Consider the following 26,326-nt stretch of genomic DNA (forward strand, 5'->3'; position numbering starts at 1 on the left):
ATGAACGATGAGATAAGCCCGGAGATCAATGGGCCTGTATACCACATATTTATCAGAAGAAAAAACTAATTGGGTAGATCACTCATCACCTCTACAGTAGCCGGCTCTGTCCACATCATATCTTAGTCTGAACGAAACTTCCTGTTTGTTTTGGTTTTCTTTGAAAATTAGACAGTGCGCTTGTCTAACCAGCTATCAGCTCAGTGTCCTCTCAGTCACCCTGAAATCTCAGCTAATCCCTCGGGAGGCAAAGTACAGCTGCTGTCAGCAGTCTGGCACAGTCTTCTCTCTGTTTATATTTTCACTTGTTTCCTTCTGCCTCCCTACCTGCTTTCAGTGAGTCTGCATCCAACGAGGAAACACAGGAGACAGCTGCAGCATTTACCTGTGTTTAACTTGTTCAGCCTAATGTGTCACAGTTGCCTAACTTTTATATAAAATGTTTGACATTTGTATTTTATTAGATATGACACACTGATATTAATAAGCTAACTGTGTATTCACCTCTGTTGAATTGGTGTGGACTTGAGGTTCTCAGACATTTAATGCGACAGATAAACAGAGAGACGGGTATTCCTTCAAAGCTCAGGGTTCAGACTGGTTTAAATGCTCAGTTTTGCTCAATTTTTCAGTAATCTTATGCATACAGCTCTGGTTGTAAGCATGACACCTCCACCCACCTGCTGTTCAAGTCTTCAGTTTGTTAAGGTTGACCAATCGATACAAGTTTGCTTAAGCTGAATGGAACTAAAAGACAAACTACGCTATATTGTCAAAAGTATTCACTCACTCATCCAAACGAATCACTTTTATGGCCACAGGTATATAAAATAAAGCACCTAGGCATGCAGACGGCTTCTACAAACATTTTTCAAAGAATGGGTTGTTTTCAGGATGCACCAAGTCCAGTCATTAAATCACGCTTCTCCGTGTGGCGAGTCTGGGTTTGGTGGTTGCCAGGAGAACGGTACTTGTCTGACTGCATTGTGCTAAGTATAAAGTTTTGTGGACGGAAGATTAAGGTGTGGGGTTGTTTTTCAGGAGTTTAACTCAGCCCCTCGGTTCCTGTGAAAGGAATTCTTATGATTTAGCATACCAAGACATTTTGGACAATTTCATCCTCCCAACTTTGTGGGAACAGTTTTTGGGATGTCTCTTTCCTTTTGGTTTTGGTGGCCTGACATCATATTAAAACCTATGGATTAAGAATAGGTTGCTACCAAAGTTCATACATGTGTGAAGGCAGACGAGACGAGAAAATACTTTTGGCAGTATAGTGTCAGTTTTGCATCAAAGTATAAGATAAATACGGATTATTTTCACCATGAATCATGCAAAGCTGCTATAGTAGAGTCTAAGAACAATAGCAGGGAGCAGAAAATTAGCGGGATAAGTCTCCTTAACGGCTTTTTGAAATTGTGTATTTCATAACCGTTGGTGTACAGTTCCAGATGTAGTCGTCTCACAATCCTGACTACATGATACTAATTGTCTTAATCTGTGTCCACTTGCCACATTCTATTGCTATTGTTAATTAGTTTAATTGGCTTACCTCATACCTCTGCTTGTCATTTCCCACTGGCACATACCCATTAAATTCCAAGTGTTTGTTTTACATTTAGGATCACCTGAAATAACTTCTGCCTGTACAAGAATTTATCCAGCCGTGCACATTTCCCCCAATGGGATTAATAAACTTTCTTATTTTCCAGAGATTATCTTGCCACGGTATGACATGTAGGTGCTTACTGATTATTTTGTGGTGACTTGATGCAGAGCAGCAAATTCATTTGCAGCGTAATACTACAACACATACAAAAATAATAAAGGCATAATAAAGGGCTTTTCTACAAATGCAGCCTATTTGTTACATAATATATTAGATGGTGTTTATGAATCCTTGAGGACAAAAAGCTCTTTCTTTTTTAAACTGGTCTCAAGGCTGTTTGACATTTATTTTGATTTAGTGCATAATTTGAGCTAAAAAATTTTAAAAATGTTTTAATTAAAAACTAAAATTGATGCTTTCTTTTGTGCTGGTTGTTCACATTCTTCTGTGCTAGATGGTCACTCACAACAACTCTCATAGAGTCTCATATTAAGCCCTTTAAGAGTTTGGTTATTTCATTTTTCTCATCAAACAAAAATCAGATTTAATCAGTAACAGCTAAAAACTGTTAATATAGCAAATGAACAATCTGAACGACAGAAACTTGAGAGAATTTTGAAGCACTATACATTACACCAGTCCAGAGGTTGCTATGAAAATCTCCATAAAATACTGATAATTTCAGTAACCTACTATTTGAAAGTCTAAATATGAAAGTTGATAACAGCCAGGAAACAATGAGCCGGTGACACTGAACCTTTTCTAAAACTACAAAATTTTGTTCAGTAGAAATGAAGTTCAACAAATCGTACATCAGTTTTAGTCATATGCGTGGTAGGTGGCCTTTTCAGAATGTGCTGGCAACCTTCAAAAATGGCATCAGTTGTGTTTTTATAACAAACGCAGCCTGGACGCAGAAAGCATTAGTGAGAAAGAGAGTAAATGACTTTAAAATGAGGTGTAAAGCAAATTAGCACACTGACTCAGAAAGTGGAAACTTTTCATATTTGTGTCAAAGTAACTGCATGACTTTTCCGCGAGAAACTAATGGGGGTATGAAACTGAGGAGCCATGCAAACACCTCTCTGCAGCTTCTTTCCTGAGACAAAGCAGTGAAAAGTGCTGCTCAATCTGTGCAAGACAAATGAGAATTCCTACTCGCACCACAGCAAACACATCCACACCATTCCTCCTGTAATGCTGAAACAGTCCACATTGCACTAAAGCGGTGGCAAAAGCCATAAAAGAACACGCTGCTGCCTTGGTAGTGATGCCTTCTGTTTTTAAGACTGTCTAATAGTCGTTATTTGCTGAGAAACTATCTACTGGCCAAAAAAGGCATTAAGAAATTAATGGTAGTTCCTGCCACCCACCGTGCCTTCAACAAACCAGCCTTTCCAGACTTTCTGGGACTACCGTGTTGACCCTCTCTTCCTGTCTGGAGGCTGATGTGTTGCTCAACAGCTCTGCTCCAGCAGCTAAAAGCTAGAAGCTAAGTAAATAGTGAAAGTTAAACTGCAATGCTTTTGGAGAGATTGCAGTCCTGCTATTATTACCTCCAGGGTCTTCTCACAGGTGGTGATCAAAATCCTCCTCTGCTTCAGTACTGTTTACTTTGTTGTCACAGCTCTCAGCAAATGTGTTAAACAAATCTGACAGGTGACAGAAATCAGCAACAGGAGGAGAACTGCAGAAAATCACATTTTCAGCCTTCTCACTCTTTACACAGAAAGTCACTGCATGCTCTGTGATAAACGGCACAATTAGCACTTAAAGTGAGTGTCTTTGAGCCAGCATCACATCTATCCATCTATATTCTTTAAATTAATCATAGGATTAATGTTAAGGAATTGATTTCTCCATTTTAAAGAAAATCACATAGATATGTCCTGTTCAATCCTGGTTTCATTTCTTCTCGGTTTTGTCTGCGGAAGCATAAAACCTTTAAAACCATGAAATCTTTTGAAAAGAAGCAATTTCGATGGTAAAAAGCGTAGATTATTTTTAAAAATAGAGACATGGTAAGAAATTGTTATTTTCAGGGCTTAAAAGCCGTCTCAGAGAGTAATACTCAGTCCACTTTTATGTACAGAGCTTTTACCTTCAGAACTGCTTTAATACTTCGTGGCAAAGACTGAACAAGGTCCTGAAAACATTCCTGTTTCACCACATCCCGAAGCTGATCTTCTGGATTGAGATCTGGAGACTGCTGAGGACACGTGAGTACAGTGAACTGATTGTAGAAAACCAGTTTGAGATGATTTGAGGTTTGTGACACACGACTCGTTATCCCACTGCAGTCAGGCATTGAACACTGTGGTCATAAAGGTACGGACGTGATCAGCAACCATATTCAGCCAGGCTGTGCCATTTAAACAATGGTTTATCCATTCATAACAGATTTTGACCATTCTATCCAAATAATGCAGAATCTTTCCAATCTTCTGTTCTCCAGTTTTGGTGTGAACTTTAGCCTCACCTTCCTATGACACTCCAAGTGATATGCTACTGTAGCCCTGCATCAAGGTTTAACGTGTTCTTTAAAGCTCTCCTGCTTGTAACAAACAGTTATTTTAGTTACTCTTACCTTCCTATAGGCTCGAAGCCGTCTGGCAATATCTCCTCTGGCCATCAACAAGACAAAACATTTTCACCCACTCACTACCACTTACTGGTCAATTTCTCTTTTTCAGGACATTCTCTGTAAATCGTAGAAATGTTTTTGTGGAAAAATCAACAGATCAACAGTTTGTGAAATGCTCAGAACACCAACAATCATGCCACATTCACTTAAACTCACTTAAATGCCCTTTCTTTTCCATTCTGATGCTCAGTTTCACCAGGTTTCAGCACTTCAGCAGGTTGTCTTGACCCTGCCTAAATGTGCTGAATTGTTGTGACTGGCTGATTACATACTTTGTTAGGGAACAACTGAGCAGATCTACCTACATGTAGTGAGGCTATTTTAAAAAATACTCCTTAAACAGACTGAAGATTGATGTTGTTCTCTTCTTATTAACCTGCTCTCATCCAAGGAATTTTTGTTTGAAACAGAGCAAAAATATCCAGAACAGAGGGAGAGAAAACTTTTAAAAAGCATCCACTTTAACAAAACTAAATAAATAGATACAGTATTTATTTTTTCACGCTGAAACCCACTCAAGCTGATCATTGTTTCTTGCAGCCTTTGTTCTGTGTTGTATGTGCGTCATCATTTCTCCTTTGCGGAGCTTCAAAGGACACAGGTGAATCACAAATTATTTAATTATGCATAATTATATAATATGCGCATAGGAAGAGCCCACTGCATATCAGACTAACAGATAAATTACATGAACTACTCATGCAAGAGAAATGATAAATGATTTAGAATAATTTTGTTTGTGGGCAGCCTGTGTCCATAATCCTCATTATATAATAGGAGTCACATGTAGATAGTACAAAGATATATATGTAATTTGTAGAGGGAAATAATCCCTTCCTGTTCCAAAAAAGATTATGTTCCCTCTGATAAGCAAAAAATAATCACGCATACACATTTTGTATAGCTATATTTCATTTTAAAAACATAAAGATGTATATAAATACGTGAAGTTTGATGTATTAGTCCTCTACCTAGAACCTGAAGCTGAATTCTGTACAGTTCTCAATTGAACAACAACTAAAAACAAGTATGTATGTGTATGCATATATAAAGTTATAAAGTTCTCTTGCAGTCTGAGCCTATAACAGGATAAGTAAGGGATAGTTCAGAGTCAGTGATCTGGCCTATAAAATAAAGTTTGAATTTTGAAAGTACAGTAAGTGTCTGTCTCACTGGGAGCTGTTCCAGCCTGACAGCTAAAGATTCTGTCTTCCCTGTAACTTTTAGAAAAGGTTTTAACCACAGGTAAACCTGCAGTCTGAGAGCTAAGTGCTCTATTGGGACAATTTGATACCATGAGGTCTTTAAGATATGATGGGGCCTGGTTATTCAGCGTTTTCTTTTATCTGAGAAGAAGAATTTCAAATTCAAGTCAGGCTTGAAAAAGCTAATATGAGAGCGATAAGATTTCTCCTTCTTGGAGAGCAGTGTTTTGAATCAGCTGAAGGATTTCAGGGAGATTTCAGAACAGTCTAGATGTAACTAGTTTTCAGCATCACTCTGGAAAGGCAGGAAGTTTTTAATTATAGCAGAATTGATCAGATCAAAGAAGACAGCCCTTGATATCTGTTTAATGTGCACACTGAAGGGCATATGCTGGTCAAAAATGACCCCAAGGTTCCTCACAGTGTTGCTAGAGGCCAAGGTAATCCCACCCCAAGTATTTCATTGGACTACAAGTCTCTGAGATGTTTAAGGTCCAATAGAAGTAACAGTTCATTCTTTTAATTTTGAAATAAAAGAAAGAATATTGTTCAGTAGGGAACCACCTGATGGCAGAATCAGTTTAGCCATTAGATGGGATGCATCAGCAAGGATGTTATGTGACATCCAGTTTAGGACTACACAAAGGCTGTCAATAGGAAAACTCATAGATGATCTAATGGGATAGTATAAGCACCCAAAGTGACCCTGTTCCTAACAAACCTGTAGAACTTGTGGCATCAGTGACCATCAGTGTTATCGTACAGCCTGCCTGTGGACTTTCCTGTTATGAAACCACTGGCTTTTATATGAGGCAAAACAAAAACAAGGGGTGACTGAGGGTGTTTGTCTTTTCCTGTAATTTGATGTAAGATTTAGAGGAGAAGATGCGGCGAAACCCCGCATGAGGTCTCCGACGTGATACCTCTCACAGATTCTACGAAAAGATCCCGGCCACTTCTGGGAAACACTTCACCTCCTACAGAGAGCTGAACAAAAGGATGCACACACCCACATGGACACACACAAATGACAGTGTCTTGATTATCAGCACATTTTGAGAGACCTTCAACGTCTTCCCAGAAATGGAAGAAATGAGCTTGTCAGTGTAACGGAAGCAAGCGGTAACAGCTTTCTTTTCACTGTCTGTAAACAAAAAGGATACAATTTGCAATTTTATAAAGGATCAGCAGTTATTACACAAGCTTTTTATTACTGTGTTTCCCAGAAGACGCGATAAAACATTGCTTTGAAAGTTGCTTTTCGACAGGTTTCTTTTTTGAGATTCGTGGTCTTTTGTTCAGCATTTTACATCACATCATGTGTTCAGCCCTCCTGTTCACACTAAATTTAACTTTCAAACTTTTAGTTTTACACTTACATGTTTTTATTGTATCTTAATCTTCATTCATCCAAACCTTCTTCCTGTGTATACACCTTTTTTTGTAATGAATATCACAACTTCCCTTAAATACCAGAAAATAACAGTGCACACCCTGATTTACACTTAACTGGAAAGCAACCATGCAGCGCAATCTTAAGTCCTTAGTCACGGCTGTTTTAGGTAGCAACTATATCAAAAAAATGACTAAAATAACCTCATTGGTGGAGTACTCTAATAATAGTAGATTGATGAAAATTCCCAAAACAGGCCTCAGCAACTTCCAGTTTTCTGTCCACGTTCCCTTATATACCTCACAGAAGACATTAAAGACTAAAAATCTACATTTAAATTGATCAGTATAGCTGAAGGAGTCGCCCAGCACTAACTGAACTGATGTGCAACAATAATGAAAAAAAGAGCTTTCCGCTCTTCACAACAGTTTATGCGTAACTTTGGGATTTCTTAGAGTCTTGATTCATTTGTACACAAACTTTTAATGGGAGCCAGAGCTGCCCTCATCAGCACACACTCACTTTATCATTCATCCATAAACTCTTGCCTCTGTTGTCCCGTGACCTAGTTTTCAACTTACTTTCAATTCTGTTTTATTTATACAGGACCAGTTCACCACAAGAGCCACCTCCAAGTGCTTTAAACTGTAAGTTTAAGGACTTATAATCTTATAAAGAGAACCACAGTATTACCAAGCACAATGTGGGGATGGAGAGGAAGAATTCACAGGAGAAAATGACACTACCAAACTTGAAATCACAGTGGTTGTGGGCTGCATCTACATGATATGCTGTTGCGTTTCCAGGAAGGTGCAAGTCAGATTGCAGTGTACCTACAGTGTAGATCAGAAACATGAATCCACTTTTAGTGAGGTCATCCATCTGCTGTGCTGCGAATAACAAAAAAACCCCCAGAAAACTGCTTAAAGAGACGATAAACAGGACATGGCTGAAACTAACAGAGAGAATAAACAAGGGGGAGAGAAGAAGAGGTGAACAGAGGAGAAATCTTCAGCGCATCACCGAAGGTCTGCAGGCAGTGGGAGCAGTTATGGAACGGTTTGAGATCAGATCATTTCTAACCACCACATCACTAAATGATGTGGTGATGTAAGAGCATTACCGGCAGTCTGATCAGATCTAAGCTGCCTCCTTATCTGCGCAACCTTAAAAACTAAGTTGACACAGTTGCATAAGTGTTGCAAGTTTTAACTATAGAAATCAGAGTCACACGTATTCATCAGAGCCTGATAAACACATAACTGCATGCATGGAGCTTCATGGATGTTAACGGCCAAGGTTTCCCAGTGCTTTTGTCCCCATAGTGTATACCAACATCTGATATGTTCTTTTTAGAGGGGGGGGGTTATTTGTTTGGTTGTTTTGTTTGAAATTTGTTAATTTTCTTGAATTCAAAATGCTCATTGTGCAGTATGTAAGAAAATTAGAGCTGCCTAGTTAAACTCCAAGCATCTGGGTGGAGTAACAGTCTTTTACTTGTAGCAAACCCTTATCTGATGGCAAAGCACGCATGATTTAAGAGCATGACAAACATCCATAAACAATTTCCTTCATGCCATTTTAAGGAACTTGAAGTAGTTAGAGTAAACAGATAGGATCTCACCCAGAATTTTGGTCAGTTGTCACTGATGAATGATGCCACTAGTCATATTAGCAGGAACTCTGATGGACCACTTTTACTGAAGAAATCAAGAGAAGAAAAACGTTCCCTATTTCATGGAAAATGATGAAAAATAGTCTTTGAGTCATTTCTGGAAACACAAACAACAGAAGAGATTCTACATATAATGCTGAACACAAACTGTAAATAGTTTGTGTGGGTTTAGTTTTAAGTGATCTCTGGGAAAGCGGTTTTGTTATTTTTATCAGCATTGTAGGTGTGTTGACACACTACTTAATACAGAACAGTGCATGAATCATTCTTTGACCCAAATACCCAACAGTTATATTTTGCACTTCATGTCTCCCTGCTTGTAAATGAGAGCACTGAAGGCTTCAGTAGCCCGAATAACCTGAATACTCGCCCCCCAGGATACAATCCTGGTTCCACTTCTCCTATTTACCTTAACACCCTTGTCACGGGAAAGCCCCGTGACCTAAACATGCAGCACGCTATGCTTTTAGCCAAGATGTGTTTGTGCTAGATGCAATTCTAAGGAAAGTCTGACTAAAAATGTTACTGTCTGACTATTTCTATTTGATTTATTTATTTGTCACGCACCATGTCACAGTTTCCTGGAAACTGCCAATCCAGTCTGGACACTTTTGTGCTCCTTTTATGGCCAAATGCCTGAAAGAATGTGCCAAGGAAAAGGAAACCCTGACATCAGATTCCTTCACTTGATATGACTAGATATATATGTCTTTGCTGTTCGTTTATTTTATTTGTCTTTGAATAATAGATCAATCAATCATTCAATACTTTTTTAAATTCCTGGAATGGGAGGAGCTATGTCTGTGTATAGGTTGTACTTCCAGGATCCCAATGAAAATACTGCAGGTTTTATCCCTGTGCAGAATTTCTCCCTCAGCTTTTATATTTTGTTTTGGATTGTCATCTTTGTGCGGTAGATTGCCTCGATATTTTTCCCACTATTTTGATTATTTTTCTTAGCTGTAGCCAGATTAATGTGTGCTGTAGATACGGCACACCAATCTACCGTACTGCTGCGAAGGAAAAGGGGAGATAAAAATTAAACTTTCAAACTCCACTTTATTTTCTTTTACTACCTCCATCATTTTGCAAACCTCCACAATCCTTTGTGTTGATGTCATTTTCATGCAGACAACACTTTTGTTTATTGCCATGGTCTGCTTGAACTTGAGATATATACAATATACAATAATAAAAAGAGTAATATAATAAAAACAAATGATTGTTGCTCCGCCGTTCATTGTTCAGTGTGCAGTCATTTTGCTGGGTATAAATGTCTGTGATATGTAATGATGAAATGAGTCTGTTTTGCTTTTAATGTAAAAAGAAGAATCTTGAATCCAGCTTGTAGTGCTTTGGTGCATATATTTGTCTCTTCCAGACATCTTAAGTATCAAAAACACTCTTCATATTTCAAATTGGTTTTTTGTGTTATTACGTTTGAGCCTGTATAGAAATTTATGTAATTCCTAAAATGTTAATGCAATGCATTTGTTAAACCTCTTGAATTAAAGCTGCACTTAAATCTATCATTGGCTAAACACTTATGGACCTAACTGTGTTGCATTGGAGCCATAAATAGCTATAGTTACACTATTCAAGGATATAAACGTTACAGCTCGTTTCTGTGAAATCTGCTGCATGTGCCACAGAGAAATACTGCAAAGAATGATGTGCAAATGGGGTTTTGAAAACAGTGCAGTCAAACAAAACAAGTTTACTGTCCATGAAAGGGCTTTTTGAAATGTAAAGTAGGAGAAAAAACCCCTCAAACCTAAAATTGCATCTCTATGTTATTGTCCTGTTGCTATTTTTTGTCACGTGGCATTTTTGTCCTGATTTGCAGCGCATTTTTGTTTATGCAGACAAATGATGAGCGACAGCTTGTTCAAGGGAAAAGCTTCTCAAGCACGTGCAGAGTGGCATTGAGACTGTTAAAATGTGAATAATTTTCATTCCAACATTTTCAAAGCAGAGGGGTTTCAAGCCTTTCAGTTATGAATTTTTATCATTTATTTTACTTTTTTTTTTTTTTTCTCAGCCATTGAAATGCCGCCAGAAGAGCTCAAATATGGCTACAGTCCATTCAAGGTCATTAAGATAATTTAGTAGAAATGAGGCCACAAATATAAAGCGCACAACACAAAAATAAACAAGGCAGAAGTCTCGGGTTCAGACGCACAAGGACACAAATAGAAGCGTTTCACTTCACATTGTCTGAGAGTATGTTTTGCAGGTTTAATCTAGGACAAGCAAATGTCGGTGGCAGACCGGTAACAAAGAGCGGATTGTGTTTGTAGCCAAGCAAATATTAGTATTTGTTTCTCTTCTATTTTTCCCATCTTGCTGCTCTTTCTCTGTGACCGACTATGGAGAACAGTTGGGAATATGGGGGGTGAGGAGGTCCTGGACACCACACAGACTTGTGTTACTTCAGAGGCCCCAAGCAGACAAGAATGTCTATATCAGAGGAGATGAGCTGGAACATGTTTATCCCACTGGTGCAATTAGGAAGCTCATGTTAACTGAGGAGATCCCCGTAAGTGAGAAGATTATTTATCATTGTGCATTCAGCACTGCAGTGAATGCAGTGTAAGCCCCCTGTTCAAGTACAGTAATAATTCAATGACTGTTTAATGACTTCACTCTATATCCATAAGAACTCAGAGGCAAACACTCGACTGTTGTTCACTGCTTCTAATTGCAAGCTGACACATTAACACGTTGAAAGATTAAATGCAAAGCATCTATAGCTGCAACTCAACCATCTACAATACTGCAATGTTTACACTGCAATGTATGTATTACCCAAGGCTGTAAAATGTGTCAGTGTGTTGATATATTCTTTAAGTATATATGGCTCAGTGTAAAACTTTTAACACTACAGAATTATTATTTTCACCTTACTAGAGGACCCCAATATTTCTTGTCCGCCACAGTTTAACCGTCAGTATTTTATAGTGTCTAACTGCCATCTAGTGGTGCCATCAAATATAGCAGGTACACATTTCATCACTAGACATTTTTCTGTGAGTCATTTTTCCCGACATTTAAAAAAAAAAATGTGGCTCAAGGTCTAACGGCAGCATTTTACGTGGCCTTGAACTCTGAGAAGCAACAATTATTTACATTTCATATCAGCTCAGAACAAGACCAAGAAAGCCTGTTACAGACCAGTGACCAGTACGTTTTCTCCCGTGTCCCTGCTGTGCCACATATTGAGATGACAGCCCACATTTTGATTGGCTTTATTTTACAAAAGTGAGCACCAAAAACATGTGAATCACAAAGGGACGTGCTGATCTACGGGCGATGCCAAAATCCAAAAATGCCTTGCAGACAGGGCAGCAGTGGAAATAACGGTAAAACGTTTGAGCGTTTAAGTTACTGCGATAGAGGAAAAGAAAATCGTAATTTCAGACTACCTTTCAGCATCATTAACATGTTCCACATTTGTCCCAAGGATCTGGACATCCGAGATGAGGTGGAAAAGTCACATTCAAACCAAACAGCTTTTCATCTTTGATCGTGTATGATTGAGCACAAACAAAGAATGAAATTTACTTGTTTTGGTTTTCTATTTGATGTGTTCCATCTGCATTTACATAGCCTCTTTTCGCCCTGTGTGATTTTCTATCTGCTTTTCTATCTGTTTTGTCCCTGTGACAGATTCAGCTCCTCACATCTGTAAAATAAAGAGATGAAAGACAAAATCAGGGTAGACAGTTAGATAGTCAGTTAGCTTTCTTTCTTTCTTTCTTTCTTTCTTTCTTTCTTTCTTTCTTTCTCCATCATTCAGTTCTTCCATTCCTGTTGAGGGTGGGGGTGTTCAGGTTAGAGGCCAGTCGGACTGAAGAATGGCGCCGCATGTTTCCATGCGAGTATCAAATCTTAGCGTAACAAGCCCCAGAGGAGCAATAACCTTCAAAACTCACACCTGGAGCCAGAGCACTCAGTTCTACCAGTGCTGCTCTGTAATGTAAATGTATGTGATTCACATTCTGTTATTCACATTAATCACAGCATCCAGATGTGTTTTTCTACTATTTTTTTATATGGAGAATTCCACCATTCAGGAGAGGGTTAATGCTTGAGGACAAGGTGCGGGTCACGTTCACCACCGTGCACATAGTCACATAGTCGCAGCTTTACTTTGCAGCTGTGAAATTTTCCATTTGAATTGTAAATTGATTTTTCTTTGCCAAGCCACTGACATCAAGTTGATCTCTTCCATCCTCAAGAACAGGGAAAAGGTCAGGGCAGCTTCCAAGGCTTTAATTATGTGTTAAAAACTGTTCTGTGGAAAATTATGAACCAGACCGCCTCACTCTGGGTCCTGCTTTTGTGTCACCGCTCTCTTAAAATCATCAAAGGCAGATCACAGAAAGCAGTTACATGGTTATTGTTTGAATAGAGGCGGACAATAGTTCCCAAATGGCACATATGCTGTGAGATTGGGTAAAAATCATATATTATTAGATTTATCCACGCTCATTTCCCCTTTAAAAAAAATCCTCTAAAGCTTGTCAAAGGAAAGTTCAGCCACTTCCACAGGTGGGAGGTATGCGCGGACACATAAAAGGTTTGACAGCAAGGAGATTAGTATGGAGGAAGATTTGCTTAAATGACAACTAACCACCAGTGCAGATGACCTGCCACCTAAAAAAATGGGGAAAAAAATTTGATTTGAAATTGTTGTTAGAAAACAGAAAGTTACTTCTCAGAGAAACATATTTGGATCAATCTGAGCACAAGGCACCAAGACAGTTTACCGAGCTTTGTAAGAGCGGCAAGGTGATGGAAGTAAGAAAATCACAGCGTCGATCCAGATGCCATACACAGTTTGCCAAAAGTGCCTTCGCTGACAGGCCGTTTTGTGCAGATATGAATAGAAGTGGCCTTAAAATGTTAGCTTGCTCTCTGATGTGCTTTGGCTGCAGATCATTTGATGTGAATGTTTTTTGCATTTAACCTAGTCACCGGGACATCTCAGTCTCCCTGAGTGACTGCTGATTACAAGTTCATCGACACGGGCATAAACCCAGAAACTATTGTAAACAACGTAATGAAAATCATTCGCCTTCCAAATATTCTTCCAGCTGTCTAAAGGATAACAGAGCATAAATGGGAAACAGTTTGGACAAATGTCTGCACGGGGAAAAAGAGAGTCCAGACTCAGTCGTTTTTCTTTATTTGATATGATAGCCGTCATAGAGACAGGAAGGAAGCGTTTATCCGTGGTATCTCTGGCAGTGGATTTTGCTACTAAACATCTGATATCACTGGAACTCGGAAGAAGATCAGCCTATTCGCTCCGTAGCGTCCGTGAGGCAGATGCCTGCAGAGAGCCCGTTGCTATGACCTCATCCGCTGCTTAGTGCCAGGGAAGTCGCCCTTGGGTGTTACAGTGCTGCTGGAAATGGGATAAAACAGGGTGGGGTTTGCTTATCCATGAGGTCCACTTGCAGTTATTCACATACACACTGATGTATGAAGCCACAGTCGTAAACGCTGTTTTGCTCGCTACCTCTCTTTTGTCCTTCCTGTCATAAATTGTGAAGTCCTCCTGAGCAAAACCTGCATCCTGCTCCATTCCAGATGTGTTCAACGGGCTCTCCGGGCCTAAGACATCACTGCCTCTCTTGGAGACTCAGAAGCCTCCTTGACTTGCAGTGGCTCATTGACTCCTGTGTTGAAGAGTGACTCCATCATTGCTTCATATTTAGTCACTGTTGCTTTATTTTCTGTCATTCCTTCTATGCTCTGTTTTAGTTTTGCTTTTGATTTACAAACTGGAGTCTGGTCACCCATAACCATGTCATCATGTGCTCAGACATACAGCCTCATTAATATTTCCCTTCTGGCTGTGGGATAAGGGTGGGCACTCCTCAAGCTCGCTCTAGAAACTAGACCGCTGCCAGGACGTAGCAGGCTATGAAGAACCAGAGGAAACATCGCATGCTCCAGCAGCTCTGAGTCAGGCCTTTGCCACAAAAGTGGAAACTTTGGCTGGATTTCCACCTCTCTATTGTCTGTTTAGGGTCAGCTCCAAGTTCTACTGTCTTTCCAAAATGGTGCATATATGGAGATTTTACCTGTAGTCACAAGGGAAACAGTAAACTGAATCTAGATATAGAGGCTTACTGTCTTACTCTCTATCAGTTAAAATGTACAAGGCAGTATTTGAGTATTTGCCATCTCTCAGAACATCTCTCTCTTCTCTCTTCTTCGTCTATCCATAGTCTGGTGTTCCTGTGTCCATGACCACATTTGACCACAGCACACCTGAGTAAACAATTCCCCCCAGACTCACAGGACAACTAAGCTGAAACAGTCCACTGCATAGCTCCATAGCAGGCCATCGCATGCGTTCCAGGAGCCAGGACCTCTCAGACGCATCATAGATCTGACAATACAGCTTTTGTTTAGGAAATTTGTTGTGGAAGCAGAGTAGAAGTTCCCACTGGTTTCAGTTTTTTTCCAGTACACATTCAAAGTCTCTTGGTATTCCTAATACGAGGCATAACAAAGGATTTGTTGTATTTTTTGCGAGAGCAAACTTAAATTTGCCTGTCTCTATAGAAATGGCATGCAAGGTAAAATGGTAAATGGCCTGTATAGCGCTTTTCTAGTCCCTAAGGACCCCAAAGCGCTTTACACAACCTGTCATCCACCCATTCACACACTGGTGATGGCAAGCTACATTATAGCCGCCCTGGGGCGCACTGACAGAGGCGAGGCTGCCGGACACTGGCACCACCGGGCCCTCTGACCACCACCAGTAGGCAACGGGTGAAGTGTCTTGCCCAAGGACACAACGACCGAGACTGTCCAAGCTGGGGCTCAAACCGGCAACCTTCTGATTTCAAGGCGAACTCCCAACTCTTGAGCCACGATCGCCCCTAAATGTAATGTAATGTAAAGCTACATGTAAAACTCTTCTGTCCTTAAAACCACTGGATAATGTTACGCGCTTCATACAAACGAAAGCTAATGCTAAAAACAACAATGTAATCTTTAATCAGTGACCACACAGACCAAATCTCTGGTCACAGCAGCTGAGTATAATCACCACGATTGCATCTAATCAAAACAGCAAAAGCAGCTTTCTCATCAAAAACTCTTGATAATAGTGCAAGTTACATAATACAGCAAATAGCCAGCCAACACTGCATCACACAGTGCTGCAATTATTTGTGAGTGTGTAATTTCTGCTTAGCAGAACTAACACTTGATTTCCGATATTAGATATGGTTTTGAAGAGCTGACAGTATAATTGGTTTGACTGGTGGGAAGAAGGCCAGCAGACAGGGAGAGCTAATTAGATTTCAGGAATAAAAAATTGCCTGAACTGGGGTGTTGCTGCTGGGATTCTGCAAAGAAATTAGTCCAAGTGTAAAGATAATTTTTATTTTTATTTTTTAATTTAACCTTTATTTAACCAGGAATGTCCCGTTGAGATCAAAGACCTCTTTTTCAAGGGAGTCCTGGCCAAGAGGCAGCACATTTCAAGACAAATACATACGAACAAACAAAGTTAAAATTACACAAAACAATTACACATTATTGAGGCAGCCTGTAGGCCTTTGAGTTTAGTTTTAAAAACATTTAAAGACAACAATTCAGTTAGTTTCCAGTCTTTCTGTAACATGTTCCACGAAAAAGGCGCAGAGTGGACAAAGGCTTTCTTACCCAGCTCTGTGCGGACAAGGGGAACAGACAACAGCAGCTGATCATTTGAGCGCAAGGAGTAAGAACCACTATTTGTCCTTGTGACCAAAGTACAAATATAAGGAGGCAGCAATCCAAGCATAGCTTTGTAAATAAAAGTGTACCAATGCCCCTGTCTTCTAATGGCCAAAGAAGGCCATTTTACTCTTAAGTACAAATCACAGTGATGGGTCAGGTATTTACAATTGGTAATAAACCTCAAGGAAGCATGATACATCGTGTCCAACATTAGAAGACATGAAGAAGAAGCGTTCATATACAGAATGTCACCATAATCTAACACAGATAAAAAGGTTGCGGTGACAAGACGTTTTTTTACTGCAAAAGAAAAGCACTGTTTATTACGGAAGAAAAAACGAAGTTTAAGTCTCAGTTTCTTTACTAGTCTCTCTATATGTGGTTTAAAGGTGAAGGAGTCATCAATCCAGACACCAAGGTATTTATATTCATGAACTATCTCTATGACATTTCCTTCAAGGGTGGACACCACTGGAATAGGCTCCGGGACCTTCTTTGACTTGGAAAACAACATTAGCTTAGTCTTGTCAGCATTGAGAACTAATTTTAGCTGAATAAGTGAATGCTGGAAAGCAACAAAGGCTTTCTGTAAAGTTTCAATGGCCTGAGCAAGAGATGATCCATAACAGTAAATAACTGTGTCGTCAGCATAATAATGCAAATTTGTGTCTGAGACATTTTGACCCAAGTCATTGATATATAAAAGGAACAGAAGGGGACCCAAAACTGAGCCCTGTGGCACCCCCTTGTGGACAGCAACAAATTTAGAACAAAGACCTTCAAGTTTAATGCACTGGGTTCTATTTTTCAGATAATTTGAGAACCACGCTAATGCATGTTCTGACAATCCAAGGCTGAGCAGTCTGTTTTTTAGGACTGCATGATCAACAGTGTCAAAAGCTTTTGAGAGGTCAATAAAGAGTGACGCACAGTACAATTTCTTATCAAGTGCCACAATAATATCATTTATCACTTTAATAGTGGCAGTGTTAGTACTGTGTTTTTTCCTGAAGCCTGACTGAAATTTGGAGACAATATCATTAGAGTACAAAAACTCTTTCAACTGGTCACAAACTAGAGATTCCAGGATTTTGGATAAAACACACAAATTTGATATTGGCCTATAATTAGTCAACACCGATGGATCACCTCCTTTCAATAAAGGCAAAACGAAAGCTGATTTCCAAACCGCTGGAATTTCTTTGGTTTTAATTGAAAAATTAAATAGAATTGAGAGTGGTTCTGCAATAAAATCAGCTGCCAACTTCAAAAAATAAGGTTCCATCAAGTCTGGACCAGGAGGTTTTCTGTGATCCAAAGCCTTTAAAGCTTTATGCACTTCATAAACACTAAAAGGTACAAAGTTAAAACAGTCTCCAGAAAACATAGAGAGTTCTGGGCAAGTATTTGTTAAAAAAGTTTCTGCAGAAGCAAACAAGGAACCCACTGATAGAAAGTGTTCATTAAAACAATTCAAAATTTCAGTTTTATCATTAATTGAGACTGAATCTTTTACAACAGATTTAGGAAAGGTTTGAGTCATTTTATTGGCGGAAAAAGACTTGATTACTTTCCAAAATTTCTGTGGATCATTGAGGTTCTCAGTGGTGACAGACAAAAAGTATTCAGATTTGGCCTTTTTAATAAGAGAAGTACATTTATTTCTAAGCTGTTTGAAAACAGACCAATCAGTGGAAGTATCTGTTTGTCTCGCCTTGTCCCATGCTCTATTAATGTGTCAGTCTGAGCGCTATAATTCCTTTATACTTTTCACTTCTTTAAAAAAAACACTGCTTTAACAGGATAACGTTTTGTTTTGTATTTCTACTCAGTGCGCAGTTTATTAGAAACATTTCATTTAAATTGCCACAATCCAGGGGTTTATCTGTTATAATGCTGAGTTTTAGTATTTGAGACTGTTTGGATTTAGTTTTTATTCTTCTCAGTTTGTGCCTTTGCCCTCATGTGCAAAGGCACAAAGTTTTAATTGTCTTTTAATTATTTCCTGTTTTACTTTGTAGGTTGGTTTTCTCGTATATTTTGGCCTAGTTTCACCTTCTGTTGATGATTTCACCTGTGCAGTGTATTTGCACACTGTGCACATGCAATAACGTCTTTGCCCCTTTGTGTCAAGACATCTGTTGTGCTCCCTGATTTTTCTCGTGCTTCCTGTGCTGTTTTTTGGCTGGACTTCAGTTCTGTGTTACTTTGGGCTTTGCTTTTGCCAGTAAAGGCTCCTTATCTCCTCCTCCAACTTTCATAAAACGTCGTAAAATGATTTCAGGCTTTTTGAAATTGCACAATTAATGTGATAACCCATGTTTTTTTTATTCTGTGTTGAATGATGGACTAAATCCACACTTAAATTGAGCTCCACACATTGCAGTGTTTTTACTTCTTGAGCTTTGATGGAGTAGCAGCATCCCCTATTGTTCAAACAGAGTAGTAGGAAATTCATTAAAAGGACTAGATGTTGTAGTCCTTGATAATGCATTGCTTTAAATGGCGAGAATCTTGACAGATGGCTGTTATGAGGAAAGGCAGCCCAGAAACTTTACCAGCAGCACACATCATTGTGTGCCTCAGCTTTCAGTCTTTTACCCAGGCTAATCTGCCATTTTTTTGGGGGGGGGGGAATTAGAGATCTGATCTAGATTATCATATTAAGATTTGGGACACGTTGTCAGTAGTGGACCTTGGATTCATCGGGTGCTTCCGCCATTATTACTAGACACCCTCATCCAAGGAGGCCCTGCCAGGGTTGATCAGGCCCCGGAGTATGTCACTGGTTCATGTTAAGTTGTTATTTCTCTTCTTCTTTCTTCTGTTTAGTTTTCTACTGTTTATTTTCTCCTATCTATTCACTGCAACTGAGAAATAATACTTACCTCTTTAGCATTTATGGAGCCTCATTTCTTCAAAGGGATAGAAAAGGTGATGGAGAGAAGTAAGACAAAAGGGACAAGATAGGAGAGAGCAGAGAGGAGAGCCGGAAGGGGGGGGCGCCCGATCTAGCTTCCCACACCTCCCCGCCGGATCGGGCTGTAGGAATGTAATGCCATTTGAAAAGTATAAGACGCAGCAGCAAAAAAAAATATTGGCAACGGCCAGTGGGCCCCCTCAGCTACCTCGTAGAAATACCTATGGTATGAATTTTAAACTAATTCGTCACTTTGTTCTCGAGTTATCACATTCACAAACTTGGCTGTCCACACCACATCAGCTGTTTAAAAATGGTTTTGGTGAAAACTGTCCCTTCTGATTTAACTGCATTACCATGCTGGACTGGGTTAAAAACGCCACTGCACTTTACAGGAAATGCCAGAGTCATCTCTATTTTCTGAGGCGGCTAAGGTCCTTCCACATCTATCGGACTATGCTCGGGATTTTCTATGAGTCTGTTGTGGCCAGTGCTATCCTCTATACTGTTGCATGCTGGGGGAGCAGGTTAGGGGTCGCAGATGCCAACCGACTCAAACTGATTGGCAAGGTCTGTAATGTTGTGGGGATGGAGCTGGACTCCCTCAAGGTGGTGTCGGAGAGGCGGATGTTGTCCAAGATAAAGACAATGTTGGATAATACCTCCCACCCACTCCATGCTGGCTGGCCACAGGTGCATGTTCAGTGAGAGACTGAGATTACCAAAAAGCACCACTGAACAACACAGGAAATCATTCCTGCCCGTGGCCATCTCCCTGTGCAACCCCTCCATCTAATGCACTGTAAACACTGCAACAGTTACATCCTTCTTGTACATGCTGTTTTCTACTCAGTAATGTTGCTGTCAATATTCTTGATATTTATTATTGAGTGATTTGTATATATTGTGCTATTTCTTAAATCTGTAACATATTGTATTGTTAAATAGTCTAGTCTTTTTCTGTTACTGTTACTGTAATGGAGCAAATGTAACCCAATTAATTTCTTTAGGGATTAATAAAGTATGCTGATTCTGATTCTGATGCTATATTGATGAAATTTATAAATGTTTTTTTTAATGTCTGTAGGAAATTAATTGCTACACTGAACTAAGGCTACAGAAAAAAGTCTTTAATCAATATAAAATGATACATTACAAATCAGAAAATAGTTTGGAGTTGCATCAGCCATTTAATACAAAAAACAATCATATAAGGCAGCGGTCCCCAACCTTTTTTGCGCCACGGACTGGTTTATGCCCGACAATATTTTCATGGACCGGCCTTTAAGGTGTCGCGGATAAATACAACAAAATAAAACTAGTACCGGTACCGAAAAAAAGAAGTTTTGTTCATAATACACCTGAAATGACCCAGGAAAACCGAGTTAACGTTAAAAACGATAACAAAATAACGCTGAAAACCGATAAAAACCCTGAAAACTATACATTTCACACCTGAGCCTCAACTCTCGCGGCCCGGTACCAAACGACTCACGGACCGGTACCGGTCCGAGGCCCGGGGGTTGGGGACCGCTGATATAAGGCACCATTAAAGGATACTCGCATTGCAAACCAAATCACTGTAAAATCAATATGTTTTAATTCTTCTTTAATCCGTTTGAAATAAGAAGACACGCACTGTCACACTGAATGCACCCGGATATTTTTCCCCCAAAAAACTACCACTGACCCTTCTGTTTTTTACAATGATGACGTGAACAACTCTTTACGTTTTTAGTGGAAAAATCTCATCACCATCTTATTTGAAAGTCTGATCTGGTATTACATACTGTATCTACATAGAACAACAGCACCAAAAATAACGAAAAATATTAAAAGGATAAAAAAATAAAATAAGAATAACAACACAGCATCCAACAAACACTAAAAACACTGACCAAAAATCTGTAACTCAAGTACTGGAGGATGTTAAATTAGCACCAATCACTAGCACAGTAATACAATCTGCCACTGAAATGTTGACTGATAGTGTTGAGTATGGGTCCTAATTTTAGCACCAATAAAGTGCTAGTGTGCAGGTCTTTTTTGTTCCTGAAATATGCCTTTCCTTTAAGTTCCCAAGCATCACTACAATACTGTTAGTCAAAAATTAATAGAGTAAATATAGTAGAACAACTGTTCAGTTATCTACTGGGCTAATTTTGCTTAATCTATATCATCTTATGTCCTGTAAAGCATCCTTCCAACAATGCACACAGCCTTTGGTTGGTAAGGTTATGAACGGTTTCATTGCTTTATTTGGTAGAAGCATAAGTGTGACCATGCATTTGACTTTCAGCACATGTGGCCAAATGTCACAGGTGGCTAGCTCTGAGACGTCCAGGAGACAGGCTTCTTCTGCTGTTAAATGCCTAAAAAAGACAATGATGATGATTATACTTCCAGTTTTTGAGTAAGTTAAAGCTTAAACAAACCAAATTACATTTTAAAAAGTGATTCTGAAATACATACCCTTAGAGCCATGGGTATGCATGCACGTTGTTAGGTACAAAAAGTGAAAGGAATCATAATTTCATGAGTAGCTGAGTGATGTTATACCCAGGAAAAGAAAATTATCCCCTGTGTGACCAAAACTCCCAAGTTGTGCTTTTCTTTCTGTGTGGTTGGACTATTTAATATTATAGTGACTTACAAGGCTGCGAGTTGGGCTGAGAGAGCGAGAGCGCACAGGGCTGGTACTACTGCTTCTGCTGCGGCTTCGGCTCCACTGCAAAAACAGAAAAACCACCAGTATGCACACGAGCTTTGTATGCATCTTCGTGTCCTCACGTACCCTGTTAAATAACATCCAGTAATTGTGATATATTTAAACATTAAAAAACCAATACCAGAGCACCACTTCTAGTCACAGCCTCGCCCTTCACTATTACAGTGTTTCCTTCCATTAAGGCTGGCCACACATGGTACATCACCAGAGGAGCAGTGAACTCAGAGTCGTAGCTGCGCCGATACCTTAAGGGAAAGAGACAGGGGAGAGTTGGAAGTGTGCATCTAAGTGTTGTGGGTGACATCTACTGGTAGAGGCTTTCAGTGACAGGCTGAAGTTCAAGGAGTGATATTCTGTAGTGACTGTTTGCATCATGGAAAACATGTTACTTAAAACTTTCCCTTTAAAAAATGAACAAATGACTGCTGGGTGTACAAAAACAGGACTGACTTGATGTCATTGTATAGTTCTCCATCAGTGGCAAAGCCCAAGTCCAGTGGAGGGTCCAGTGTCTGCATGGCGAAGGCCACTCTGCATGCCTCTCTGATCAACGAACTGATGAGGACAAAGTCCACCTCTGGCGGGAAGGAGATCCGAGGGTTCACATTCATAGCATTGATGACATCCTGCAGAGATGAAAGACGATCATGGTTTCCCTCAGAACTACAGCATTTTGTTCATGAGTGTTGCACAGCACACATGAGACGCATCATCCTACATTGACGCTGGTCTGAACATCATAAAGGTCCAGGTTTCTGACGATGTAGTCCACAGCTGCATCTTCTAGACTTTCCGGCCCAAAGTGAGATGTGGACAGTGTCTTTCTGACTCGTAGCCTGAACTGACGGTAAGCCAGTTTTGCTGTCTTGAAGGATTCCTATAACAGGAAAGCAGGCAATACATACATTTCCATGAATCGCAGCAGACAGCAGATCAAATGATCAGCTCTGTGTACACACAGCTCTAAAATAGCTGCAGCCATACCACAACTGCAATAAAGATTATTCTCTGGACCATCTCCAAGTCAGAAATGTAGCGGCGAAGCAGGGCCTGGGCATCCAGACGCTCCACAGCATATAGGTCATTGAAGCGCGACACAAGGCGGGCGTGGCGGGAGGAGTTAGTGAGCTGGGCTCGGGTGGGTGACTCACTCCTTCCGGGGCTGGAAGAGCGGCTGTGCCTGGACAAAGGGCTCGGAGAACGACTCCTCACCAACCTGAGAGACAGAAAAAATCTAACATATTAATTATTTAAGACGCTGAACGGTGTCAGTGTGTGAGCGTGTAATGTTTGTGTGTGTACCTCGCTTGCAGCATGGCTTTCTCTGTGCTCAGGTAAGACACTTCGTCTCTCAACAGGCGAATCTGCCGCTCATAGTCATCGAGAGCTTCCAGCTTTCTCTTATAAATGTCCACCTGCTCATGTGCGGATCTCAAACTGAAGCACAGACACACTTCACATTAACAGAAAAACTCATACGTGCATATTAAAACAAGTAAATCATCTACATCACCTACTCAGCTTTCAGTTGTAATATTTCATCTTCAGTGGCCAGAAAGGTGGTTGTAGACTTGCTCTTTGTCTCATCCAGTTCCTTCTGAGCATCAAGCAGCCTGTTTAAACAGATCGGTACCTGTATTTACTGACCAAAGTGTAGTTAAATATGAGCCATTGAAGCTGAGGTAAGAAGGTCTGACAGTTTTTTTTAATCTATAATTTAGACTCACTCTGCTCTGACTGACTCCAGCTGTAGCCGAGCGGAGCACAGCTGAGTCTCCAGCTTCTGCAAGTCATTCTCATGGGAGGCAGAGAGCTCCCTGATCTTTCTGTCCTTCTCTGCTGAATCCTAACATTTAAAAATGATGATATATATGTCATATATATGAACACTCTGACAGATTTTCTGGTTTACTGATAGATGGAGTCACCTGGATGAGCTGTAGACTGGTGTCATCACTGACTGAGGGCCTCGCCATTGAGAAACAGGATCCGAGCCATGGTAGTAGTCGTGTTTTCAGAGTGTCCACTCCGGCATAGTGTCCACCTGATTAGTGACAAAATGTTAGAACCTGTGCTCAATAAAATAAACATAAATAAACTGATGAAGCTTGTACCTTCTGCAGCTGTAAGGTTGAGGATGGCAAACAGTTGGCCCTGGATTTTGGCGGTGATTTCAATCAGCTCACAACATCTGTTCAGATTCTGGTCACAAGAAATCACCTTGGAGGGTTAAAAAAAAGGAAACAAATTTATTTTTCCATTATCTTAACCACTTATCCATCATAGTCACATGGAGCCTTCCCCAGCTGTCACAGTGCCAGAGGTAGAGTACACGCTGTCTAGTACAAAGAAACAGACAACAATTCACTTAAAGCTTATTTAGAATCACAGATTAAACTAACATATATGTTTTAGAACTGTAGGTGGGAAAATTGCATTTGATAAAAACTGCTTAAAAAGTTTGCAGACTCTGACACAAAACTAGGGTTTTAAAACAATTGAAAAATAGCATTTCCCTGTGAATGTTATGAATGTTATTGTCCACGTTTATATAGTCGAAGGTATTGCCCTGTTCTCCCATAATTTCATTTCTTAAGCTTCACTTTTCCTGACAGAAGGTTACAGGAAAGATTTATTCACAATTTAGCCAAGCAAAAAGTAGCTCAGCAAAAAAACTCCATTGTTTTATGCCGTGTACCTATTTATTATATTAAATTTATTTAAACAATATTTAGTTTAGGAGGTTTGTTAGGTCTGTTAGGGTACGTCTCCTAGATTTTCTTTAAAAAAAATCAATATATATAATCAATTAATCGATATAGTACTATATTGTTATATTATATATATTATGATGGTTATTTCTTTATTACTTACTTATTACTCATTTTTACTTATTAGTTTCTTATTAGCTTTATTTCGTATTAGCTGTAAACACTCGAAGGCATTTGATGCCTACGTTTGAAGTTATTGCCTCTACAGGAAGAAAGAGGAAGTGAACCATCTCAACCTGAGGCAAATATCTTTGGAGCTGTCTAAAAGTACCCATGGCAACCGGCGTCCATACCAACCAAACTCCACTGGGAAATCAAATCTAAACAAATGCATTCCTTTGCTGTATTTTTTAAAATGATTTAAAGCGTTTCCAAACTGCCTGTAACAGTTTCATTTATGATTATAATAATAAAGTGGAACAAAACAAATGAAAATCACAGGTTTAACGAATAAAAATCAGTAATGGACGAGAGCAGACAAACCTATTTGTCATGTTCTGAAGACGAGGATGCTCATAATATATCTGAAACCCTTTGGCTAAAAGGTTCAACTGTATGCAAATATACCAATTCAGTGGATAGTGATCATGGAAATAGGACTGGCTAACACGGATGAAGTTGTGTGGTCAGATTTAGGTCAATCATGACTTATTGATGAACTTACATGGTAGTCCTTGTGCCAACTCTCAAGCTTGTCCTGTAAGACGCTGAATGAAGATGTGTTGGTCAATCTCCTTAAAGTGTCAGCCATGTCGATCCACAATCCTCGGGAGGTTTTAAAAATCCCCAGGAGGAGGCCTGCAGCAGTAGCAGCAGGCGGAGGGGGGTACGTCTTAACGAGGAGTGTAGTAAAAATTCCTGGACCGGCAGCTTTCTGCACCTGCGACACGAATGCCAAGCGCCGCCTTCAGTTGTGGCAACCGAGTGAGGAGACGACGGGAGCAACGAACGCAGGGTTTAAATAAATTACTCCCGTCTCAGTCAGGCCTCTGCAGACTGTGGTCTCCCCCCAGATGTAAATACGATCGTAATGACATCCTGTTAAACGAAACCAATACCGAGGGAGTTAACTAACCCCCCTTGGGGTCAGGTGCTGCTCGAGTGGCGGTGTTGGGTCAAATCCGATTATACGATAATATGACATACTAAATTAAATGTGCAGTTCATTGTTGTATCTAAAATAATAACTGGAATAGTTATGTGTGTTGTACTTATTTATTGTAATCCAGATCAAATTTAGCAATCATTTCAATTAATGCCTTTAAATACGTTATCCTAAATATGACTTTTTGAGTGTATGATCACAATTGTATCACAATTTTTGTGATAAAAAATGATCACTATGCTATGTACAGCTATGAAATATATATAATTAATAGTAATGTTATTACTATCTATCTATCTATCTATCTATCTATCTATCTATCTATCTATCTATCTATCTATCTATCTATCATCATCATTATTATTATCATTATTATTATTATTATTATTATTTAAGAATCGTGTCCGCTGCTGACAGTTCACCTGTGGAAAATATGAATGGACCGTTTCTTCTATTTTAGGATTTTTCTGTCATTGGCTGGCTGAGTTTGGAATATGCCATTTTTCAATGTCATCAAAAAAATTTTG

General features: G+C 39.6%; 1 protein-coding gene across 1 annotated transcript; it reads right to left on the minus strand.

Moving 5' to 3' along the window:
- Nucleotides 1-20,337: 20,337 nt before the first annotated feature.
- Nucleotides 20,338-25,782, minus strand: spata18 (spermatogenesis associated 18). The gene is made up of 12 exons (XM_085264747.1): nucleotides 25,359-25,782; nucleotides 24,038-24,143; nucleotides 23,852-23,967; nucleotides 23,651-23,769; nucleotides 23,441-23,536; nucleotides 23,226-23,360; nucleotides 22,908-23,139; nucleotides 22,642-22,800; nucleotides 22,374-22,549; nucleotides 22,045-22,168; nucleotides 21,849-21,923; nucleotides 20,338-21,567 (listed from the first exon to the last, which is right to left on the minus strand). Exons 1-12 carry the CDS (start codon nucleotides 25,443-25,445, stop codon nucleotides 21,511-21,513), a joined length of 1,482 nt encoding a protein of 493 aa, XP_085120873.1. The 5' UTR covers nucleotides 25,446-25,782; the 3' UTR covers nucleotides 20,338-21,510.
- Between the last annotated feature and the right edge of the window lie 544 nt (nucleotides 25,783-26,326).

This window comes from Mchenga conophoros, linkage group LG23 (assembly GCF_057382185.1).
Source record: "Mchenga conophoros isolate Kocher_MC1m ecotype Shallow Benthic linkage group LG23, M_conophoros_male_GT1.1, whole genome shotgun sequence".
Taxonomy (NCBI): Eukaryota; Metazoa; Chordata; class Actinopteri; order Cichliformes; family Cichlidae; genus Mchenga; species Mchenga conophoros.